Here is a 23941-nt window from a genome sequence, read left to right on the forward strand (position 1 = left end):
AATGATTATAATCATATATAATTCACTTAAAACCCTTAAACTCCAATTTATTTACCCCAAAAACCTCTCTTATTTGGCCTTAAACTATATAATATCTCCTACTATATCACATTTCTCTCACTCCTTTAACTGTCTGTAACTTTCAGCTCTAATTTGACAGTTTTGTAGGCAAAATGGCAACAAACACAGTCCACCTCAGGGACCTGTTTTCCAAAACATGACCACTTTACCCCACAGACTTTCTCGCGACTATCCAGGCAATACACCCAAGATATAGAATATAGTACCAATATAGTACCATCTAATACCTTAAAACTTAAGCTTACCAGAGCAGTGATTTCCGTTTCCTGTTATCCTTCGAAGCCAGTTATCGATAGGCAGGGACTATCTCCTGGCAGGATATTCAATGTTTCATATGCTAAACTCTCTGTTTCATCGTAAATTGTGTTTAAATTGCAAATTGGTTGCCAGTTGCCATATAGCAGTTGACAAAACCGAAACCGAATTCAAAACTGGCAGCAGGAATGATAACAACGGCCACAGACTTGCAACAATCGTATGGCATACATATGTATATCCGGTCGTATCGTATGAATACCACATATCCTACTCCTGCCACAGGACCTGCCTTCTGCCTCCTGCCTCCTGCCTCGTGCCTCTCCACATCCTCTTGTGTCGTTGCCAATTTCTGGTCTCGTTCTCATATTTGTAAATATTTGCATTTTTACGCTTGTCGCCCACTCGAGCGTGTGCAATCGAATTGCAATCGCACACAAGCACCCACTCCACACTCCACACTCCACACTCCCACACTGCAAATAATTCCAGGGGTGGTCTATAGTCTACAGTCTATTTTAAATAAATATTTCAGAAATTGTAGTGATAGCCATAGTTAGTCAGAAGTTATGGTAAGAGAAATATTTATTACAATCTTGTTGATAATTTTAAAGACAAGCATCCCGATTTATCGATAAAAACTTTAGAGCCAAGCTATCGAAGTTGGTTCATCTCTAAGAAGAAGATTAATGGCTGTCCAAGTAGGTGACGAAGTGTCCAAAGTAGATATGATTATGGATAGGCCTTCTAAAACTACTTATTATATATCTAACTCCCTCCTCTTTCTTTCAGTGCACCCTTGTATATTTGATGTCTGTCTGTGTGTGTGTGTGTGTGTGTGTGTGTAATGGCGTGCGAACAAGATATCCTTTCGCTTCCTCCTCCCCAGTGGCAACAGGACAGTAGCAAAAGGTTTGACCAACATTTAAATGAGGCAAAAAACACAGAAAAAAAAATTCATGGCATGGCATGGGATGGCATGGGGACTAACCTCCGTAAACAAAATATGGCAAATAAAAAAAGGGCAGACCAGAGAACAGAGAATCACACCTCGACACACAACAAAACACTGAATAAAATGCACAATTTTATTCAACAACAACACTAGCACATTCCATTCAGTCGGTACAACAATTAATTTGTAATTTCATTTCGTTTCATTTCAATGGTACTAGCCTAGTACTAGCCCCCTGGACCCCCTAGACCCCTCTTTTTTGTCGTATAGCTTGTCTTTTGGGTAGAATTTAATCAAATTCTGTTCGGCTAATGCTTTGAATTTCCATTTGGTCAAATATTTGCATTTTACTTTAATTAGTTGCCATAATGTTGGCCACACTACACTAATAATTCACGCGCACTCTGTAATTTGTGCTAATGAAGCAGTTTTTACTCTCACGGCTGGTAATTGTTGGAATAGGTGTTTTATTTCCACTACTTTTTAGTTCAAAGGGATAGGATTGGTAACTGGGTATCATAAAGGGTATTATCAAGTATTTTCAGTGACGAAAGACCTCTGCTTATGAACGAATAGTTTTAGTTTTTTCATCGAAGAAAGGATATCATTACTGGATATCATAAATCATCTCACAGAAAGTCTTTTCGTTTGTTTATAAACGTTACAGTGACGAAAGATCTCTGCTAAAAATAAATCTGTGGCAAAAGACCTTTTCTACTTTCCTAGTATTCTGCTATCTACTAGAAGATGACTACCGAATATCATATATCATCTCAAAGTCTGTCCATTTTCTTTATATTTTGTTGTTCAGTGACGAAGGAATTATGATTATAAGCAATCAGTAACTATAAATCTCTGCTAATAAAGCAATCACACTAGTGTTTTCATTAAGGAGTTACAACTATTAGCAGAAATCATGTATATTTCCTCAAAAAAGTCTAAAACTTTAGGGACAAAAGACCTCTGGTAATAAGAAATCAGTGACGAACGACCTCCGCCAATAAAACAATCCCCTAAGGTTTTCAATAAAGAAATAATATCATCTCAGAGAAAGTCCTTCCATATTTTGATCTATTTTCCGTGACGAAAGACCTCCACTTATAAAGCAATCATATTAGAGCTCCCCTCGTGACAGCATCTTGATAAAGACAGCTAATGTTGGTGTCCCATTGAAATCCCTTCCCCAACACCCAGTGTGTGAAGCACCAGTGGCGTCTGCTCAGTCCAAAAGGGGGGAAGGGGCCAAAGCGAAACACAAAAGACAAACAAAGCTCTCGGTTCGGTGAAAGCCGTTCAATTGAAGTCACCAGTTCGTGCCGCCAATACCAAAGCCACTGCCCCCAAGGCACCCAAGGACATTGTGTCGAGGACAATGCGATGCAGGACAGGATGGGACTCGAAACAGGACTCGTCCTGCATCCTGCATCCTGCAATGGCAAATGATGTGAAAACTCATTCAAATTCAAGGGAAATGCACTAATTAGGCAGTGATTGGAAAATAAACACATTTAAAGTTGGCTTTCTATTTTAGTACTTGTTTAGTACTTTTTTTGGTATTTCTCTGGTATTTTTTTGCCCTAGAAATATTTAAAATTTCCCTCATTTTTACCCCTAAAAACCCTCTTCGAGTTGAATTTAATCCCGCCAACTGGGTGCTTCTTTTATTTGTGTTTCATAGTGTTTTTGGGGGGGGGGGGGGGGGGGGGGGGGAGTTGCAAGTTGCTGGTTGCAAGTTCCAGAGTTGCCTGGATTGCCTGGGTTGCCTGGTTTCTGGCCGCTGATGTTGCTGTAATGCCGCAAGCTTATAGGGCTTTAGTGGCGCTTATCACATGCCACCAGGAAAAGCTAACGCAGAGCTCCCAGCCAAAGGCCAAAAGCGAAATGCAAAATGCAAAATGCATATGCGAAACAGCAACTTTGTTTTTCCATTTTTTTTTTTGTTTTTGGATATTTTATTTTTGCATATTCCATGCCATGTTGTTGTTGAAAAATCCCAAGTCAGAGCCACTTTTTCCCCCCCGAAAACAAAGTCAAAGGATTTTTTTTTAGGGAAACTATTTCGCTGAAACCGCAAATTGGTTTTTGGGCTTTTCAATTTTTTATTGCTTGGATTAACCATCTTCAAAGTTTAGAGCCAAAAAAAAAATATTCAAATCATCAATGGATCGTTGGCTCATTAATATATCAAAGTCCCAATCTCCCCGCTCCACTTTTCTCTTGAATTTCCCATTTCCATCGCCGAGTAAAACGCTTTTAAACGGAAACTTATAAACACAACGCGCTAATTATTTTTTGGCATGCCAGTCATGGCTTCATCCTCCTTGCCCTCCTTCCTACCTCCCTTTCCGTTCTTGTGCATCCTGGCGTAGTATCCTTTCGGCGAAAAAGTTTATCCTTCTAAGACGCAATATGATGATGCCTCGCCTCCAGACAGACATTTTCATTTCGGCTTACAAGGTAGCAGGATGGCTTACAAATTAGCCAAAAAAAAATAAAGTGCAATAAATTATTATTAAAAATATATATTTAGAGGAATCTTTCGTCACTGAAATAATGTATCAAAAAATGGAAAGATATTCCTTAAGATAATAATCCTTATGGATCTTTATAATATCCGATGTAAATCCTAATTCTTTAATAAAAAAACTTATATCAAAAGCAATAATAATTTAAAGTCTTTCGTCACAAAAAAGATTAAAAAGACACTAAAATAAACATATTTATTTTTCTGCTACCCTAGCTTATCTCAAAAATCCCTGAAAGATCTGTTAAGACCCTCTGGTTCCAGACTCATCCATATTTTATGAAGTATTTTATCCGGGATTTTGCCCCCAAAAAGCCATAACTGGCCCACGAAAAAAAAAAACAACTTTTCTCCGCTTATTGGGTTTATTTTGGTTTCTATTTTGGCCTTCTTTTTTTGGCATTTTTTTTTGCTATTTTTTTTTTTTGGCTGAAAAGAGACAACGTTCTCAAGACATTAGCCGGCATGATGGTGGTGGTGGCTCCCTTCGTCACCCACACACCCACACCCAAACAGCTTGGGCCCTGTTCTGCCATTTGCCATTTCCGCTTCCGCTGCACGTACGTGGCACTTGGCCTAACTACTTGCTACACAGATAGACCTTTGCAGGGGGGCAAGGGGTCACGCCCACGACTATAAAGTGAGAGAAAATATGGGGAAGTTGTATTTTATACTTTTAAAGACAAAGTCTAAGGACTTAAGACCTAAAAAGTCTTTAAAAATCTCTCTAAATATTTATTTTAATTTTTCTTATAATTTTCTTAATTTTTCTCAGTGTAGGTATGTGTTTTCTAGTCTCAGTTTAGCTGTTGTTGTTGTTGTCAGCTCGTTTTTGGCCTGGCACTTATTGTAGTTAAGTTTTATGCCGCACATTTTCTTCCGCTTTGCGTGTTGCACGTACTTCCTTCTTCCCTTCTCCCCCCTTCTTGCACCTTGTTTGTGGTCTTGTGCCCCATAAGCCCTACCACCCCTTTTCTGCCACTCTTCTGTGCACGCTTTGCACTTAATTCCATTTTCACTTTCTTTAATGATGCTCAATTTTTTGCATCATTAATCTTAAGCGATTTTCAGCTTTGCCGTTGACTGACATAACGTCTCAACGGGGTTCCCAGCACAGGCCAGCACTTCCCTTCCAACACCCTCCCTCTTGCCGCCCTGCCACGCTCAGGACTCTCTGTCTCAGCTGCTGGCCCCTAATAAGTATGCTACAAAATTTGTAATTACAATTTCTAGCTAATTGCCAGCGAAAAAAATGGGATATTATCCAAGGTTATGGATACGATATTTTAAGTGATTTAAAAAGGGGATTTTCCAGGGGAAATATAGGGGAATTTAATTAATAGGTAGGGAAATTTATTGAAACAGTTGGGGTTTTTTTACCCAAACAGGATTCTTTGGGAGAATTTTCTCTTAATTGCTTGTTTTCTATTCTTAAATAAATAAGCAAATTAAGAAGAAAAATACAGGGATTTTTTTCTTTGGGAGGGGATTTTTATTTCATTGAAAGTTACTTGATTTTAAAAAAACTTAAGCAAATATTGGGACTTTTAAGGAAATAAGAAAATACTTCCCAGGCAATGTTTTAGCCAGGGAAATTTATGGGAATTTATTCAAAACCCTTTATGCAAAAAGAATAAAAGAAAGGACTTTTCTCTAGAAAAGGATATTTTTATATGAATGGGAATTTATTAAGAGCACTTGTATAGGGATTTTTTCTTTAAAAAAGAATAAAAATTATCAGAAACACTTGATTTATAAATCAGTTTAACAGGAAGACTTCTAATTGATTCTTTAAAGTTTTCTTTTTCAATAAAAAACATAAATTTCCTTAAGTTACAATTCCCTTCTCTCCCTAGAAAATTTCCCTTCATAAGTTACCAATTAAATGGCAAGGAAACTCGAAGTATTAACCCCAAAAATCTTCCCCCCTTGATAATATCACGAATCAGACATAAATCTTTGTCTAAAAAATATAATTAAATTACTTGGCACTTTTCGATCAAAAATTTATTCAATTTTAAGCTTAAAAAATGAGAAAAATCAAGCTCTTTAGTTGAATTTTGTGTCAACTCATTCAGCTCGAAGCGATTGCGATTTATTTTTTGGTTCTTTGGTTTGAAAAATGAATTCTAGGCTGTGGGCCTGTGGGCCTGATTGATGAACCCATCGATTATTAAAGACCGCCACTCTGATGCGGTCATGACTCGATGGAGTCGATTGGTACTTGAAATTGATTTGATTGCCCCCCTCCCCTGCCTGGCTTACTATTTTCTAGAGGGACTTACCCCCTTTTTTTTCCATCCAGAACTTGCATTGTTGATGCTCTTTTATTTCATACAATATTTCCTTCCTCCTTGTCTCTCTTTTTTTTATTTTTTTCTCATATTTTTTTTTGTTGGTTCTTTTAACAAGTTTTGTGCTATTGCTACTGCTGTGTTTTTATTTGAAGTTTGCAATAAAATAAAAGCCACACAAGACCCCAGACGCCACATGGAAGCCAGGAGGGGATTAGTGGTAGGGGGGTGGGTGGGGCATGACCAAAAAGTGCCAGAGAACTCGGACCAGGACCAGGACACGGACACCGACATGGACATGGACCAGGGCCCTTGGCCACAGACACGGAACGCGCAACTATAAAGCAAAAAACCTCATTCATATAATTTATGTGTGGCCCCAGAGGGATGGGCGCGTGATTCGTGACTGTCGGGGTGGCCCAAAAAAGGGGAAAAATAGGGGAAAATATAGAGAGAAAAATATAAAAAATATAAGAAGGAAAAATATTAAAAAAATTTTTTAGGAAATATATTAATTCATTTAATTTTAACTCAAAAATGTTATATCAATAACTAATTAATCCCTCCTCATTATACGATAGTTCCATCTGAAAACTAAAGAAAATATTTTAAAAATCTATAAAATATTGAAGATTCTAAGTAAAAAACTAACTAACTAAAACTAAAACTAAACTCTTTAACTAAAAACCTAGTTATAAAATCTGAAACCTACTTCCTGCCTTCCTCTACCTTCCATCTACAAACTACCTCTATAACCCCCTTGATAATACCCCCTAATACCCTACCGATAGGTCCATCTACACCTTAAAAAAAAACCTTGCTCCCTCCCTCAAACATATATTCATAAAATCCTACAAATAAAAATCCCCCAAACCAGCCAGCTATTGCTTTCTACTTCTGTTCTGCTGGTTGCATTTTATTTTACGCTTGAATTTATGAATTTCGACTCGCTGGCATTTCTTAGTGGCTGCCCCCCCCTAAAGCACACTCGCATCTAGCGCACATCCATTGTTGGCCCCGCACATATGCGGTTTTATATATTGACACTTCAAATTTATGGGACTTAAAAATCTACAAAACGCTGCCACGTTTTGTCCTGCAAAGTTGGTTTAGAGCTCTGGCTCTGGCTCTGGCTCTGGCTCTGGCTCTGGGAGGTTGGGACGGAGTGGCTCACTGACTCACTGGCTCAGTGGTTTTTGGCCCCCGTGACAAAAGCTTGGCACGCCTTTTGTCCAAAAAATTTCGAGGCCAAGGGGAAAATGTTCCAGGGATTTTGGCAATTTTTTCTTCTTTTTTTTCCGCAAAGGACAGTCAAGGCGGTGAAAAGTCACTGACAACATAGCCCAAGAGTGTGAGTGGGTCGGAAAGGGCAGAACAAAATAGGAAAAAAAAACAAAAAACTAAGCAGCAAATCGTGTGTGAAATTAACGGGCTTCCCACTGCCAGGGTTGTCACTATGGTGGACAATTTTAAGCAACTAGTTGGGGCTTAAAAGGGAGTTTATTTACTTCTTATAAGGGAGTACTATTTAGGTTCTCTGCTGATAGCAGAGACTTAAAAAAAAAAATGCTAACAGGGTTGCCAAGTCAATCTATAAAGCAGGCATATTTGCAATAAAGCAAATAAATAATCCATAGCCAAGCCTATTATCTATTGATAAAATGGAAAAAGAGATTAGAAGAGAATATTTAATACAATAGAACCCCTTTAGGGTTGCCAAGTCAATAATGAAAGCAATTTGAATAATAAATATATTTTCAATCAAAACAAGAATTAAATATTCCCCAAATACAATTATTCCCAGCCATTCTAATGACTTGAATAGAATTTCCCTTGCTAGTATTGCCAGCTTGAATTTAATAGGAAAAACTTTTTGCAGCAAAAGAGGAATAAAGGAAACTTTTGGGCTCTCTTCTTGGAGTTGGCATGCTAATTAAATATAGCTTAAAGTCTATCAAAAACAAATTAATCATTTAAGAACCGCAAATTACCAGAATTGTGTGTGTGGCAGATGTGGTAACATGGTCTATGGTTGCCACAGTGCCAGACAAAAGACAAAAAAAGTATAGCAAAAAAAAACAAAAAAAAAAGTAGAAAAGCCAAAAAGCTGATGCCGAAGGCACTTTCTATTTCATTTTCATTGCTGATTTCATTCAGTTAATCAGCTTATTGAACTTGAGGTTCAATGCCTCAATGGGAGTGACTTGAAGAAGGATATTCTCGTCCTTTTTTTCGATTCCCACTCCCCATTCCCCCAATCCCCATTCCGAAACGAAAAGTTGGCATTTGGGGATTTGGTTTTAAAGCAGTTGCAGCTGCTACTGAACTCGGAACTCAGTACAGACTCGCAAGAGAATCAAATTCAATTTGCCAGACGAGAAGGCAATCGGCAGCTGTGGCAACTCTGGCCGGACTAGACCGGACCATCAGCTCACTGATTTCAATTAATTACGCAATGAGCTGCAGGTTTATTTTTCGCTTGGCCACCTAATCCAGTTCATTCCGCAAAGTAATGATTATAAATTGACCTTGTTAGCTCCTGATTTCCCATCAAATGCCTAATAATTGCTTAAATATTTTAAGGGCATTTTTAAGGGGAAATTTATAGTTTAAAGTTAGTAGTATTATATTATTTTCCCACAAATCCCACAATTTCGATAGCTTTTTATTTAACAATAACTTTAAATACCTTTCCTAATAATTTTTTGTTTTATATTTTAGTTTTTTTTTTTGGGAATTTCTAGGTAATTTTTGGGGATTTTTTAATACCCCTGCCCTGTAGATTTCTCTGTAGTCAAAGTCTGTAAACTTTTATAAACTTTATAAAGATATATTATATTAGAAATTTCTATTATTTTTTGTTTTAGTTTAAAGAGATATTTAAAGATTAGGGGAGTTTTAAGTTTTAAGGGACTTTGTTCGGTTTAGTTTGAAGGGATTTGTAAAGGGTTATTTAAGAGATTTTTGTTGGAGCCTTGTTCTAAGTCGGGCCAAGGTTCGAAATATATTTATACATATATATTTATTAACAAGGATATATTTTTTCTTAGTATTTTTTTCTTCAATCTTTTAGTTTTTGGTCGGATTAGTTTCAAGGGATTTTTAAAGGCCTATTTTATGGGATATTTTTTGAGACTTGTTCCAAATAGGGTCTAGGTCCGATATATTTTATATTTATTTAAAAAATTTCAAAGTTACAATTTTTTTTTATACTTTATTTTTAAGAAGGATTTTAAATATTTTTCTTATTTATTTTAGTTTTAAATTTTTAACTCTTTTTGGCAATAGTTTTAAGGGATTTTAATGTGGCTTTAAATTTTATAATATACTTTTTTTGTACTTATCTTTTTGCTCAGTGTATGGACATTTTATTTTTTAAATCATGTGGCAAGTGGCATGTGGAAAGTTAATAAAAGAAGGGTATTATGACTCACCTGAGATGGCTGAGTGGACAGCAAGGACTCGAAGGACTCCTCATGTTGCTGCTGGGCGATTGTTGTTGTTGGTGTTAGTTGTTGTTGTTGTTGATGCTTCTCCTTTTGTTGTTGCTGCTGCTGTTGTTGTTGGAATTGCTGTTGAAAGTGCTGTTGTTGTTGGTATTCATATTGTTGTTGCATTTGATATTGCAATTGTTGGTATTTCAAGTGTTGTTGTTGTTGTTGCTTCTGTTGTTGTTGTTGTTGTTGCTGTTGGCCATGCACTAGACAGAAGCAATAGAGAACAATTGCCAGAAATTGGAACGCATTGGCAACTCTGCGTCCTCTTTTATTTATTGCTGACGACGTCATGTTGCCCCGCCCACCGCCTCCGCCTCCTTGCTCAGTCCTTCCTCACTCCTTTCCTGTCTATCTCTCCTGTATATCCTTTACAGTTATATATCCTCTATATCCACTATATAGTGACTGCCACTGCCACTGCAAGAAAAAAAATGAGGAAAAAAAAATACTGAAATAAATTCCAACTTGTTCTCAAGTGTCAGCCAAGCAAGCTCTCCATATGTGTGTGTGTGTTTTTTTTAGGGGGGGTAGTGGTGGTGGGGGGTTGGTGGGAAAATATACACAAAAATACAGCAAATAGTTTGTTTATTGCTTGCCAGTCGATCTAAAGCCGAGACTCGCACATTTTCCGCCATTTTCTTTCTCACAAAACTTTCTCCCAAAAAGCAATTTCAACTTCAAATAAAGGTGAAAAGTAAAATTTCAGGAAATATTTGTGTCTTTAGACTCTGAGTTGGATAAGATTTCAGATTATTGGGGATTTTTTTTTGGCTGGAAATTAGGGAATTTTGTAGAAGACCTCTAGATACAGCTGATCTTTTAGTTTTTAAGATTAATTTAATTAATAATATATTTCCCTAACTTAATTTCCCTAAAAAATATTTTTTCCATTTTTTTTTAACTTTTATGGGAAACCCCCTTGTAAAAATACTATTTTTATTGTTATAACCCCTTCCAATGTCTGTATTTTTGATCAAATTTGATTAAATTTTCTGGAAAAAACCTAAAAAGATTTCAAATTCAATTCTTTACCAATTCTTTACCACCAAAATCTCAAAGAAAATCTGTTTATCGATAAATATTTGTATCGAAATAAATCGATTTAGACATAAAACTAAGAGTTTTTGAATTTTCACAATTTTCATTAAATTTATAAACAAAATACCTTTTAAAAACAGAAATCCTTTTCCTTTCGAACTTTTCGTTTCAATTTCCCCAAAAATTCCCAAATTCAAGATTTTGAATGAAAATTCCTTCCAATTTCCCCTTTTATTTTCTTACCAAAACTTGTTGCAGGAAAAGTTAATGGAATTTTTAAACAAAAAATAATAATTAAATATGTGAGAAGAGGGAGAAGGAGAGAGAGAGTGAAAGAAAAGGGAGGAAAATGGAATATATCATTTAAATATTCCATGGAAATAAGGAGTGGAAATGGAAAATGGGAAATGGAAAATGGTTGCTGGAAAATGCACAATTATAAAGAAAAACAAAAGAAAATGGCAAATAATGAGTGCACTTTCATCCACTCTTCGTGCAAAAATCAAAAAATATAATTTTTTAATAATTGATGCAGAAGAAGAAGAAGAAAAACAATAAAGAAACTAAAAAGAAGAAGAAATTTCAATTTCACTTTTCAATTAAATTCGAAAAGAAAATGCAATAAAATGATCATAACAAGTGCTAGATAATAATTTTTTTTTTTATTTATTTTCTCTTTGATTTTGTCTTGTAAGTGGGCGGCAATAAGAGGGCGTGCCTGAAATTATATTGCATCTTGTCCGCTCTTGTCCGCTCCTCTCTCCTTCTCCACCTTAAGGCCCCCCCTTTCTTTGGCTCTCATTAGGAGACAGTGAGAGAGAGAGAGAGGTGTTGGCGAAAGAGGGCGTGAAGATAAGAGGCTGGGGAGTTAAGAGAAGTTAACGGTAAATGGCAAAGAGGCATATACAGCTACACTGTAAATAAAATATTTAGATATATATATACTTTTAATTATTTATTATTATTATTATTATTACTTTATGGTTTTATGATTTTATTTATTATTTGTTATTTATTTTTTATTATTTATTCCTGTCCTGTTTCTGTTACTTCCTCTTCTGCTCTCGCCCTCCTGCAACTCCCGCTAACTTCCCCTCTCTTTTCTTTATTTTTATCCCCACTCCCCCCCTCTTATCAGCCGTCAATGATAGCGTGAATGATACTTTGTGTACACACTTCATTTGCACAAGTGCCCGGCCAGCCAGGCGTGCAATGATCATTTGCAGTTTCAGTTGCAGTTTCCAGTTAAGGGGCCACCACTGCGTATACGCAACGTCATGCCGTTGGCCCTTTTTTCTCATTCTCTTTCTGCCTCCTCCCCTTCTGGCCAATAATCACCGTTATTATGCCAATCAACGTTCTTACGAATCATAAAAAATAATGTCAATCCGAGGGATTTCAGTAATCCATGAATCCGCGATGAAAAAAAGGACAAAGAGGACACGATGTTTTTTCAAGTGTTTTTCTCGAAAAAAAACTCCATAGATTGATGGCAAATATTAAATATAATTAAGGACAAAAACAATGTACACTGAAAATTACATTAGGGGGGTTTTATAAAAATAATTATAAATTATAAATAAAAAATAAAATTAAAAATAAATAAATTTTTATAAATCATAAAAAATAATAAATTATGAAGAAATAATAAAGAAAAAGATTTCTTACTTTTAAAGATAATAATTATTAAGTAGGAGGATAAAAATAAGAGATAATAATTAATAAATAATAATAAATACTAAAAAATAAATATATATATTTAAAAAAAATAATTAGAAATTTAACTAGAAACTTTAAGAGAAATAATAATAAAAATAGATATAATATAAAAATAATGAGAAAAATATTGAAACTAGAAATATGATAAATAATATATTAAAACTAAAATAATACAAATATTATAATAAAAAAATAATAAAAATAAAACATTAATAGAGCTAAAATAATATAAATAAAGCAACAAAAATAAAATAATAATTACACACCATATTTTCTCTGCGTGTAGCCTTTTTTTAAAGCCAAAAAGCAAATCCGGCCGGCACTTGGGCTCTCCTTTTTTTTCGTTTCGTGTTTATTGGCCTCCTCGTAAAATTGATAAACAATAAATGGGATATCGATGTGCCCATCTCCCCCACCATCCCCCATTCCCCATCTCACTTCCCTCTCTCTCGTCAGGCCTTCGCAAAAAGTATTTTAATGGGGACCACCCCAAAAAACAAAAAAAAAACTCAACAAGAACCAAATCCGATGGCGTTGTCTGGCTTTTTAATGTCCAGCCTGGCCGGGCTACTAAAAAAATAACAAAAAAAACACCAAAAACGAGCATAAAATTGCAAGCCGAGTGTAAAATTTATGATAAAAACGTGCAACGCTGATAAGAATGACCAGGGGGGGGAGGGGAGAGTGGGCGTGGGCGTGGAGAGTGGCGTGGCAAGGGCCACCCTAATGCTCGTTACAGTAATAGTTCTTCTTCTTCTCTTTTTTTCATTTTTCTTTCCACTTTTTTTCTTGGCTTTTTTTCAGGTTAGATTTTAGGCCCACTTACGGCCTAAACTATTTCATGCACTATTTCCACTTTTATTAACACTCTTCTTCTTCACTTTAAGGCAATTAAATCTGTTTAATCGGCCAATTAAAACTCACTTTTTATTGCAGAAAATTAAATGCCAATTGCGTATTGGCGTCACTTTACACTAGGTCCCGTTATCGGATCTAACTGTTCAGTGCGCGCAAGAAAAGCAAATACGTGTACTCCCGCCCACTGATGACCTGGAACTAAAAGGTCTCCATTGATCTTGCCATCTCTCCAGCTCAGATTCTAATGAGAGGCTTTCTGGAAGGAGCGAGTGAGTGCAAGGGAGCGCAGTCACCGCCCTTCTTGAGAAAGTAGGTGGGAGAACTTTTATTTTCCCACCCCCCTCTTTCCACCTTTTGCTCTCCGGGAGTTCTGGCCAAATTTTTGCGCTCTTGAGATTAAAATTATTTTATTTGGGAGTTATTTATTGTTTATATTATAATTAATTAATTTATTAGTTTAAAAATTATACAATATTATTGTTTTATTACTTTTTTACAATAAAAATCTATTTAAATCACTTAATTACCAAAAAAATCTTGCCATTGATCTCCGGCCATCTCTCCAGCATGTCTCCAAATTCCAATGAGAGGCTTTCTGGGGGAAGTGGGTGGAACTTTTTCCCCTCCTCCCCTCCCCCCTCTTCACACCTTTTACACCAGACTCTCATTGGAAACTTTTACGCTCTTAAGCTTGGAATTATTTAATTTGTGATTTATTTAATGCTTTTATTTTAATTAATCACATTTATTATAATAATTATTTGAATTTAAATCAGTTAATTAGCAAAAGAAAAACTTTAAAGTCCAGCTTCCGGGGAAAAACTTAAATAAAGAGAAGGGGGAACATGGACAGAGTAAAAACCGGAAGCCGGAGAAGAAGCAGCAGTAGCAGCAGCAAGAGCAGAAATAGCCAGGAAGAGGATGTGGAATAAGCAGAGTCTCGACTTTTGAGCCCCAGGTGGCGCCAATTGGCCTTTTCCACGGCCAATTCCAATCAGATTTCTTTCTCTTTTTACCTCTCTCTACCTTTCTCCCCCATCTCTCTTTAGCAGGGGGAGTGGTGTTGAAAAACGCCAAAGTTTTCGATTCTTTGTGCAGGATATTTTTGGATGGGTTCAAGGATCCAGGGATTCAAGGATTCAGGGATTTGGAGCAGGTTATCAGAGCAGAGGGTGCAACCGGCACGGCCGGAGGCCAAAACTGCATTGCTGTTTTGATTAAAAGCATCCGGCCTTTGAAATCACCAGCTGCTGCCACAATCAAGGATAGTATGTGTGAGGTGTATAGTGTGTGTATGGAGTGTGTATAGTGTGTGTGTGTATGGAGTGTATGCCTCTGTGTGTGTCTAATTTGATTTGCATTCCAACAAATTTCGATCTCACACCGTTCCTGGCCATTGGCTATTTGGCACAAAGTGCGCCGGGCCTAGCTCCTGTCCGCCACTCAAATTGCGCCCTGCGGAGTACGTGGCTGCACTGAGAGAAATACTATGTGATAATAAAAGAGATTTTTAAATAGGCAATTTCTAAAAAAAAACCTTTAAATAGATATGCTATTTAGTGAGAAATTGTAAAAAATATAAACAATTAAAAGGGAAGACTTTCTTCCTTTTGAAATCCTGGATTTCCGTATATTGCCCAGTTCCAAGGCTATATCTCAGCCAATTCTTATCCGATTTTAAAAAGTAATATCTTAAAAGATTTCTATATCTATTCCCCACACTTCTGCATCAAAATCCCGCCACAAAATATTTTTTCAAAATTTTTCATAAAATTGTAGGGGATCCCCTTCGAAATGCTGGATTTTCGTATGAGGCCCACATCCATGGCTATATCTCAGCCGATTCTTATCCGATTCTTAATCGGAATACCTTAAACGATTTCTGAATCGATTCCCCATCATTCTGCATCAAAATCCCGCCACAAAATATTTTTTCAAAATTTTTCAAAAAATTGTAGGGGATCCCCTTCGAAATGCTGGATTTTCGTATGAGGCCCACATCCATGGCTATATCTCAGTCGATTCTTATCCGATTCCTAAGCGGAATACCTTAAACGATTTCTGAATCGATTCCCCATCATTCTGCATCAAAATCCCGCCACAAAATATTTTTTCAAAATTTTTCAAAAAATTGTAGGGGATCCCCTTCGAAATGCTGGATTTTCGTATGAGGCCCACATCCATGGCTATATCTCAGTCGATTCTTATCCGATTCCTAAGCGGAATACCTTAAACGATTTCTGAATCGATTCCCCATCATTCTGCATCAAAATCCCGCCACAAAATATTTTTTCAAAATTTTTCAAAAATTTCTGGGGGATCCCCTTCAAAATGTTGGATTTTCGTATATGGCCCACATACATGGCTATATCTCAGCCAATTATCATTCGATCCTTGAGCGGAATACCCTAAATGATGTTTATATCGATTCCCCATAATTCTGCATCGAAATCCCGCCACAAAATATTTTTAGACTTTTTTCCAATTTTTGTAAGGAATGCACTATTAAAATCCAGGATTTTCGTATATGGCTCTTAAAAATCTCTCTATTTTTGTCAATTCCTATCCGATTCTTAAAGAATAATGCCCTTAATAATAATAATATTAAGCTAGATAATTAAAATAAACTAATAATAAAATCAATTTCAGAATTAGATTTTTTTTTGGCAACAATTCAGTGAAATGCCAAGAACTGTCATTGTTTTTCGCACAATTGGGAAACGATATGGATTTGTGGTGTTGGTGGCAATCATGGAGCTTTAGAGGGAGAGGAGGGGGTGGATAGTGCCCCCAATGCGGATGCAGATCCGGATGAGATACTGACTATGAATTCACCTCAATCAGCGTGCAATTCGCCGGCAATTAACCTTTTTTTTCTTGGCCAAATGCCAAAAATTGTGTCATCTATTTTGGGGTTTATACGGTTTTCTGTGTTTTCGATTTTTGAAGTTTTGAATTTTTCAGATTTTTCAGTTTTTTTTTAAATTCTTGGCTTTTGTCCTGCGACTGCCAGACTGACTGACTGGGCTCCTCATCATTTTTATGGCGGCAGACGGTGCGTATACGTAATTTATGCATGAACGGGAAAACTGCATCGGACTGGCTGGGGAAAATGTGGAAATGGAAATGTGGAAATGCGAAATGTGAGTTATGGCAGCTGCTAGGTGTTCACAGCCCTTCACAGCCTCCTCATAAGGGGCGTGGCAACAGAAAAAAACAAGGCCCAGAACGATTCAAAATGTTTGACAGCCAAGGCGATGGGAAATTCCCAAAACTAATCAGCACGAAAAACGTGTGGCCCCCCCCTCATCTCGATGACCTCCAGCCCCCCTTTTTGTGTGAGCCCCTGGAATGAATCATGGATATGTAGTTAGTTAGGGGAACAGAAAAACAGAAGCTTTTTGGCCCACTTGGGCCACTCCTGGCCCTGGCTGTCTGGGTCGCCAGCAGCAGCCTTCGAGAGCATCAAATAATAACACGCATTTTCAATGGATCCTTGCAGCCATCCCATAGTCCTTATAGTCCTTATAGCCCTATAGCCTTATAGCCTGGTTGTAAACTTGTCTCATAAACAGGCCAAAAGGGGGGGGGCCTCACAAAAAACCATTAATCAAATGAGTGCCTCTTTCTCTGTGTATGTGTTGGCCCGGAAACGGAAGTGTTACACTAAGCCATTTTGTCTGTTGTTGGGACAGATTAGGGGGGGATGGCACTCTTCTAGCCAAACAAAAAATATACAAAAATAGGGGGTAAGCCTCTGGAGAAGGGCTGCAAAATTATGAGAAGGATTCTCCAAGGGAAAGGCTACAAAATTAAACAGAGATGAGTTGGGAAATTGAAGGAGAAGTAGTTAAGGGGGGACTTTAATAAAGAAAATAATTAATAATTTAAGAAATAATCTAAGAAATAACTAAATACATAAAAAGTTAAATATATAAATATATAATAAAACCAATAAAATATATATATAAACTAGGGATAATTATTTTTTATTTAATAAAAAAGAAATAGTTTTTACTTTCAAGTTTTTAAACCTTAGAGCCATAAAGGGGTTTCTAGGCTTTTTTTAGTGTTTAAAAAATAATAAAACATTCTGAAAAATTATTATATACTCTTTAAAATATATATTATTTATTATTTAATTTTATATATAAAAAATCGTACAACTTTTCATAGAAATAAATAAATTGAAGAGGTATAAGAATATTACTTCTAATAAAGTTCAAATCATTATTGTAACTAACAGCTCCTTTAAAACCTTAAAATAACACCAAAACTTAATGACTTAAAGTATTTTTAATACAAAATTAGATTAAAAAATTGAATAAATTATTAAACTAATTTTTTAGCAAATAAAAACTATCATAAAAACTATCATCAGTCTTTCCTCTGACTTTGCCGTATCCCGACGTGTTTTTTGCGATTGCTCTCATCTCATTACCTACATATATCTACATATATCTTTGATACGAGACTCCTCTTTTCGCGTATCATTGTCTGAGATAATTGACTTACATAGTTCATTATCCACACACTTCTTAAAAATAATATTATTCTTCAATATTATTTCTGCCGTGCCCTGCGAATATTCATATATAATATATATATTCCTGAGTCTATTCTCCGATCGAGTAATCCCGTTATATCATTGTTACTCTGAAGCGGTTATTCGTAGCATTCGTATCTCTTTTGTTACGTATTCTCTTCGACGTGCCTGATCTGAACGTGCCTCTCTACCACTGAACTCTTTGAACTCTACCATTGAACTCTTCTCGCTCTCACTACAGTGGACAAATCTCTGTAAATAATGAGTCTAATTTGCACTGCTAAGAAATGCGAGTTTGGAGGATCCATCACTGGAGATTCGTATCTTTCCTGCTGGCTTTGCAACAACTGCTCACATATTAAATGTGCTGGTGGTGGGCATAATGGACGGATAAGCGATCTTATAACTAAGAATATTGGTCTGACATGGTCTTGTATTGCCTGCAGAGAGATCGAGTCTGAGATGCGGACCTTCATGAAGCAGACGAGAAACGGTTTTCTTGATGTCCGTAAGCAGTTTGCTGCACTTAATGAGCAATTCCTTACACTTGAGACCCAATTTCTTGGTCTCAAGTTACTAAGTGAATCTCCAAGGAGAAAAATTCCGAATAATAACCCGATGGCGGTCAATCTATTGGGCACTCCTGCTTCTCATGTGATTCATTCGGATAAATTCTTAACTCCTAATACTTCATCGCCTCCTATTGTTCCTGTGGAAGTGATCCATTCACCAAGTCTGCCAATGGAATCGTCAATGAGTCTTGTTCCACCTATTGTCCTGGATCCTCCATCGTTGGAAAACCTCCAGGTTCCTGTGGCTCCGTCACCTAGGCCTCTCACTGGTGTGGCGCCTGAGTTAAAATCCTCTGGGCTTTCGCTGAGAGCTGTTGCACCTCGTAAAGCCATATTCGTATCCCGCCTCATGCCGGATGCCACTGTGGATGATGTCAGGAGTCACCTCTTAAAACATCTTAAGGTAGCTCCTAATGATTTAGCGGTCTTTAAGTTTAATTTTAAACATAAGCGTAACATATCCTCTTTCAAAATTGTAATTCCTGAATCCTACTTTGAAAAAGCACTTGATCCGTCAGCCTGGCCCGAGCACAGTATTATTCATGAATTTTTAGCTAAAGACCCTCTGAATCACAACTTTGCCGATTCAGCTCCAAAAAACTGAGTAATAATGTTTTTTCTTGCTGCTACCAAAACGTTCGAAGTATTCTGGGTAAACTGAGCCAATTTTTTACTAAGAGTGCTTCTTTTGAATTTGATGCTATTGCACTTACTGAAACCTGGCTAAATTCCTCTGTCTCTGATTATGAAATTTTTGTTCCAAACTACACTGTGTTTCGATTGGATAGGCCTTCTTTTGGTGGTGGTGTCCTCATTGCTGTTAGTATTAAATACTCGGCTGAACTAATAACTTTCCCGAATCTGTTTGGAATCGAGTTTATCGCAGTAAAAATAACTGTTGGTCCGTCTCATATTTTCATGACCTGTTCTTATATACCTCCATTGGTTGATGATACGGTATATTTTCATCACCTTAATGCTATCAAGTACGTTTTATCATTAGTCAATGACTCTGATTTTGTCCTAATCATGGGTGATTTCAACCTTCCCCAAATCTCCTGGATCCCGTGTGAAGATGACAATTCCTTGCATTCTAGTTGCCATAACGACTTCATTGATGAACTAATTGAAATTGCTCTTTCCCAAATTAACCCCATCCTTAACACACTTAGCAGGTCCCTAGACCTTATTTTCTGTAATAGAATATCCTCTGTCACTGTAAATCGGTCTTCACCACTATCGCTTCCTGAAGATGTACACCATCCCACACTATTGGTTTCGGTGTTAATTGATGTCCCTAATATGCATAACTATGAGGCTCAGTATCGTTCTAAATGTTTCCGAAAAACGGATTACAACGCTCTTCGCAATCATTTAGCTGGAATTGACTGGGAATATCTTTCATCTTTTAACTGTATTGATGCTGCTTCTGATTCTTTTTATGAGGTAATCCACAACGCGTTGGACAAATTTGTTCCAGTACTTTCATCGTCTTCATCAACGAAACCGCCATGGTTTAACAAACACCTTTCTCGTCTTAAGAACAGGAAATCTAGAGCTTACAAAATGTTTCTTAAGTCTGGATCTTTGTTTCATCAGACAAACTTTCTTTACATTCGTAACCAGTTTATTCTTCTTAATAATCAACTTTATAAGCGCTATATTTTAAATTGTAAGGCTAACTTCCGAAATGATCCGAGCTCCTTTTATTCGTTTGTCAATATGAAACGTAAATCCAGTCTTTTTCCTCCTTCCCTATCTTATAAAAATATTTCTGATTCTTCTGATCATGGTATTGCAAATCTCTTTGCATCATTCTTTCAATCAACTTATTCGTCCGATTCTTATAATTTAAATTCTACATACCCGTATAATATTCCGTATATAAACAATATCTACTTGTCTAAATTTAATCATCTTGATGTTTCTAATGCTCTTTCAACCTTGGATATCTCTTTTTCTGCTGGTCCTGATAACGTCCCGAGCTGTATTCTTAGGTACTGCTCCGATATTCTATGCTATCCTCTTACTACCCTATTCAATTTATCTTTGGACCTTTCATGCCTTCCCAAGAGATGGAATGAATCTTTTATTATTCCACTTCATAAGAAAGGTTCTAAAATACTTATTGATAACTACCGTGGTATTGCTAAACTTTCTGCTATTCCCAAGCTGCTGGAGAAAATGGTTACATTGCAACTGCAACATCATTGTAAAAGCATAATTTCCTCCACCCAGCATGGTTTTGTCAAAAATCGTTCTACAACAACCAATTTGCTAGAATTCACTTCGATCGTCCATAAGGGTTTTCTTAAACGAATGCAAACCGATGTTATTTACACCGATTTTAGCAAAGCTTTTGATTCTGTTAATCACCGTCTCCTTCTCCAGAAACTTTATCTTATGGGTTTCCCTTCTAATATCATAAAGTGGATGACTTCATATCTATCTAATCGTACGCAGCGGGTTTTGTTCAAGAACATCACATCTCATGTTATAAAAGTAACATCTGGTGTTCCGCAAGGCAGTCACTTAGGACCTCTTCTATTTATCCTCTTTGTTAACGACTTGCCTAGTGTCGTGAGCTATGCTACTACACTTATGTATGCTGATGATGTAAAGCTCTGTTTTTCTTACTCTGACCACTTTCTTCATAGACATCTACAGTTTGACCTTGACGAAGTATTCTTGTGGTGCTCTAATAATCTCCTCTCACTAAACTGCTCAAAATGCAAGGTTATGACGTTTAACCGTAGCACGCCTCATGTCATCTCGTACTCACTTGGGAATCACTTTTTAGATCGTGTTTCCTTAATGAATGATCTTGGAGTTCTTTTCGATCACAAGCTGTCGTTTAATGAACATATTTCTCTAACAGTTAATAAAGCCAGAGGAGTACTTGCATTTATCAAGCGCTGGTCAAAAGAGTTTGATGATCCCTTTACCACTAAAACGTTGTATATCTCTTTGGTTCGTCCGATCCTTGAATACTGTTCATGCGTTTGGAGTCCGCAGTATATGGTTCATCAAAGAAGTATTGAATCAGTGCAAAAGCAGTTTCTTTTATTTGCCTTAAAATATTTAAACTGGGACTCAGATGGTCTTCTTCCACCATATAGTTGTCGGCTAAAGTTATTAGACCTGCCATCATTGCAGGTACGTCGTACTTGTGCTGGGGCCATGCTCCTTCATAAACTCATTCTTGGTCAAGTTGACTCTCATCTTTTACTTGAAAAAATCAAATTTTCTGTTCCAAATAGGTCAACCAGGTCCTTCCGACCCCTTTGGTTACCAATTTGTAGATCAAATTTTGCGGACCATGATCCTTTTCGTGTTATTTGTAAAAATTATAATCTATTGTCCCATTTATTTTCCCCTGAATTATCCCTTGATGTAATAAAATCTAAATTGTTTGTTTTTCTTTTGAATAATTTTCCTAATTCTTAATTATAATTAATTAATTTTAAAAATTGTATATATAAATAACAGATAATTGTTACTACTTCAATAAATAAAAAAAAAAATAAATAAAAATGTGAAAACTAAAGTGAAAAGCAATTTATGGCCTCAAGTTCTACTTCACACTTTCCATATATCAGTCCGCTGCAGCTGTTTGTTGCTTTTGGCCTTAACTTTTATCTCCGTATAAGCCCACCCCCTACTATACACTCCCCCCTTTATAGCCACTCCCCACCCCCTTCTTCCCCCCCCTTGTCTCATCTCGTTATGGCCTTAGGCCAAATCCAAAGCCAAATGCAAAAACTAAAGCCAAAACTTTTTGTTTAGCCATTTCGCTTGGCCATTTTCCTGGCACTCCTGGCCATAAGGATCACGCACACTAATAGATGCAAATACATACATTAGCACATTGGCTCACACACACACCACCATACATGGGTACAGTGAGAGAAAATATTATGGAATAGAAGGTATCGGTGGTAGAATAAATAAAATTTATATCTAGTACTAGTAGATATTGTAGTTTAGGGGTTTCTTTGATTTAAACTATTTATTTATCCTCCTAATATATACCATATATTTATTTTATATTTTTTATTTAGTATATTATTTAATTATATATTTTTTAAGCCTTTTTTTGCAGTGCACACACTTAAACTCCGGCAAAGAGTTGCCGTGTTGGGAACATGTGTTTGCGCATTTAGTTGCCTTCTCCGCCGGCTCAACGCAACTTGATGAAGTGCAAAAAAAAAAAAAATAGAAGAAAGGGGGAACGAAAGGGAGGGGGTCTGTGGCAGGTGTTTGGGAGAAAAGGTGAAAGGTTAGGGCGGGGGGCGTGTTGAAGCTGACAGCTGTCAGGTGAGCTAAACCAAACATATTCGAGGACATGGGGAGCCCGATCAAAACTAATCCTAATGAATATGTCCTGGCTTTTCGAAAGAAAAAACAATAAAAACTAAAGGAAGCTGGGAAATAAAGCTAAAATAAACATACTAAATTAAGAAACTAAAAAGGAATAAAAAAGAAATTTATTTATATTTTATTTTTAATTTTAAAAGCAAAAAAAAAAGGGAAGAGGAGAAAAAAGTTACTCATCAGGAGAAACTATTTTTTATTTATAAAAAATCAAAATAATAATAAGTATTAGAGAACTAATTCCTTTAAATTTAAAAATAAATTTATAGAAGCTTAAACATTTATAAAAAATTAAAAACAAACTGATTTATATATGATTTCTAATTTAAAAACAAAAAAAGGTAGAAAAGGCCAAGAAACATCTCTAGAGAAACATTATAAAGATTTATTTATACGACTCCTAAAATATTTATTAAAATTAAAACCCCTACGGTTATTTAAAGATTTTCTCTTTTTTATTACTTCTTTTATTATATTTTTTATTACCAAATTTTATTTTATTTTCAAACCCTTTTTAAAAATCAAAACCCCACCCTCTCTATAAAATTTTCAATTATTTTCAACCCACATCCCGTGATTTCATGTGTGAGTTAATAATTTTTACAACTTACTATTTTTAATGAGTTTTTTGTTTCGTTATTTTATTATTTTAGTTTCATGCTTAGGAAATTAATGGATTTATTCAGAGACTATAGAGTCTACAGCTCTTCGTGTTAATTAAAAGGTAATTTAAATGCTTCGATGATTTTTGGTGGCAACGCCTAGACTTTCGATTTTGTTTTGGGGAAGAGGTCTTGCAATTTATTTTTTACTTGCTATTTTTGTATTTTTCTTTATTATTTAAGTTAAAGTTTTGAAGTTTAAAACTAGGACTATATTTCTATATAATAAATATATAAAAAATAAATTAAATTAAATGAAAAGTGTATAAATTAGAAATAGAAACTGCCACTGATATGACTGGAATGTTTGACTAAATTTGGAATTTGAATTTGATTATTATTATTTGATTATTTCATTGTTTTTACAATCAAATGATGTTGCATAATCCATTGCGCCCCTCACCACCCTCCCTTTTTAAGGGGGGGAGTTTATGTTTTAATTACGAAATTAATATCAATTATGCCGCCTGCCGTGCCTTCGTTCGAATGGAAATCGGAAAATGTTAAGGGGGAAAATCGGAAAATCTGCAAGCTACTTTGCATAATTGCCAAAACACAACAACAAC

The 23941-nt window shown here is 36.0% G+C and overlaps 1 protein-coding gene across 3 annotated transcripts in view; it reads right to left on the reverse strand.

The window, feature by feature from the left end:
- The window catches only part of LOC6503558 (serine-rich adhesin for platelets), an 80656-nt gene that overhangs the window by 52966 nt on the left and 3749 nt on the right, over positions 1 to 23941 (reverse strand). The window contains exons 1-3 of one of the 3 annotated variants that reach the window (XM_044716724.1): positions 13288 to 13447; positions 12630 to 12723; positions 9544 to 10023 (exon numbers count right to left, since the gene is read on the reverse strand). In XM_044716724.1, coding sequence (XP_044572659.1) covers positions 9544 to 9897 — 354 coding nt within the window. In that variant the 5' untranslated portion in view covers positions 9898 to 10023; positions 12630 to 12723; positions 13288 to 13447. Of the gene's footprint in view, positions 1 to 9543; positions 10024 to 12629; positions 13448 to 23941 lie in introns of those variants that run through there. The other 2 variants (XM_032452822.2, XM_014905500.3) reach the window with 2 other exon arrangements.

Source organism: Drosophila ananassae, chromosome XL (genome assembly GCF_017639315.1).
Source record: "Drosophila ananassae strain 14024-0371.13 chromosome XL, ASM1763931v2, whole genome shotgun sequence".
Taxonomy (NCBI): domain Eukaryota; kingdom Metazoa; phylum Arthropoda; class Insecta; order Diptera; family Drosophilidae; genus Drosophila; species Drosophila ananassae.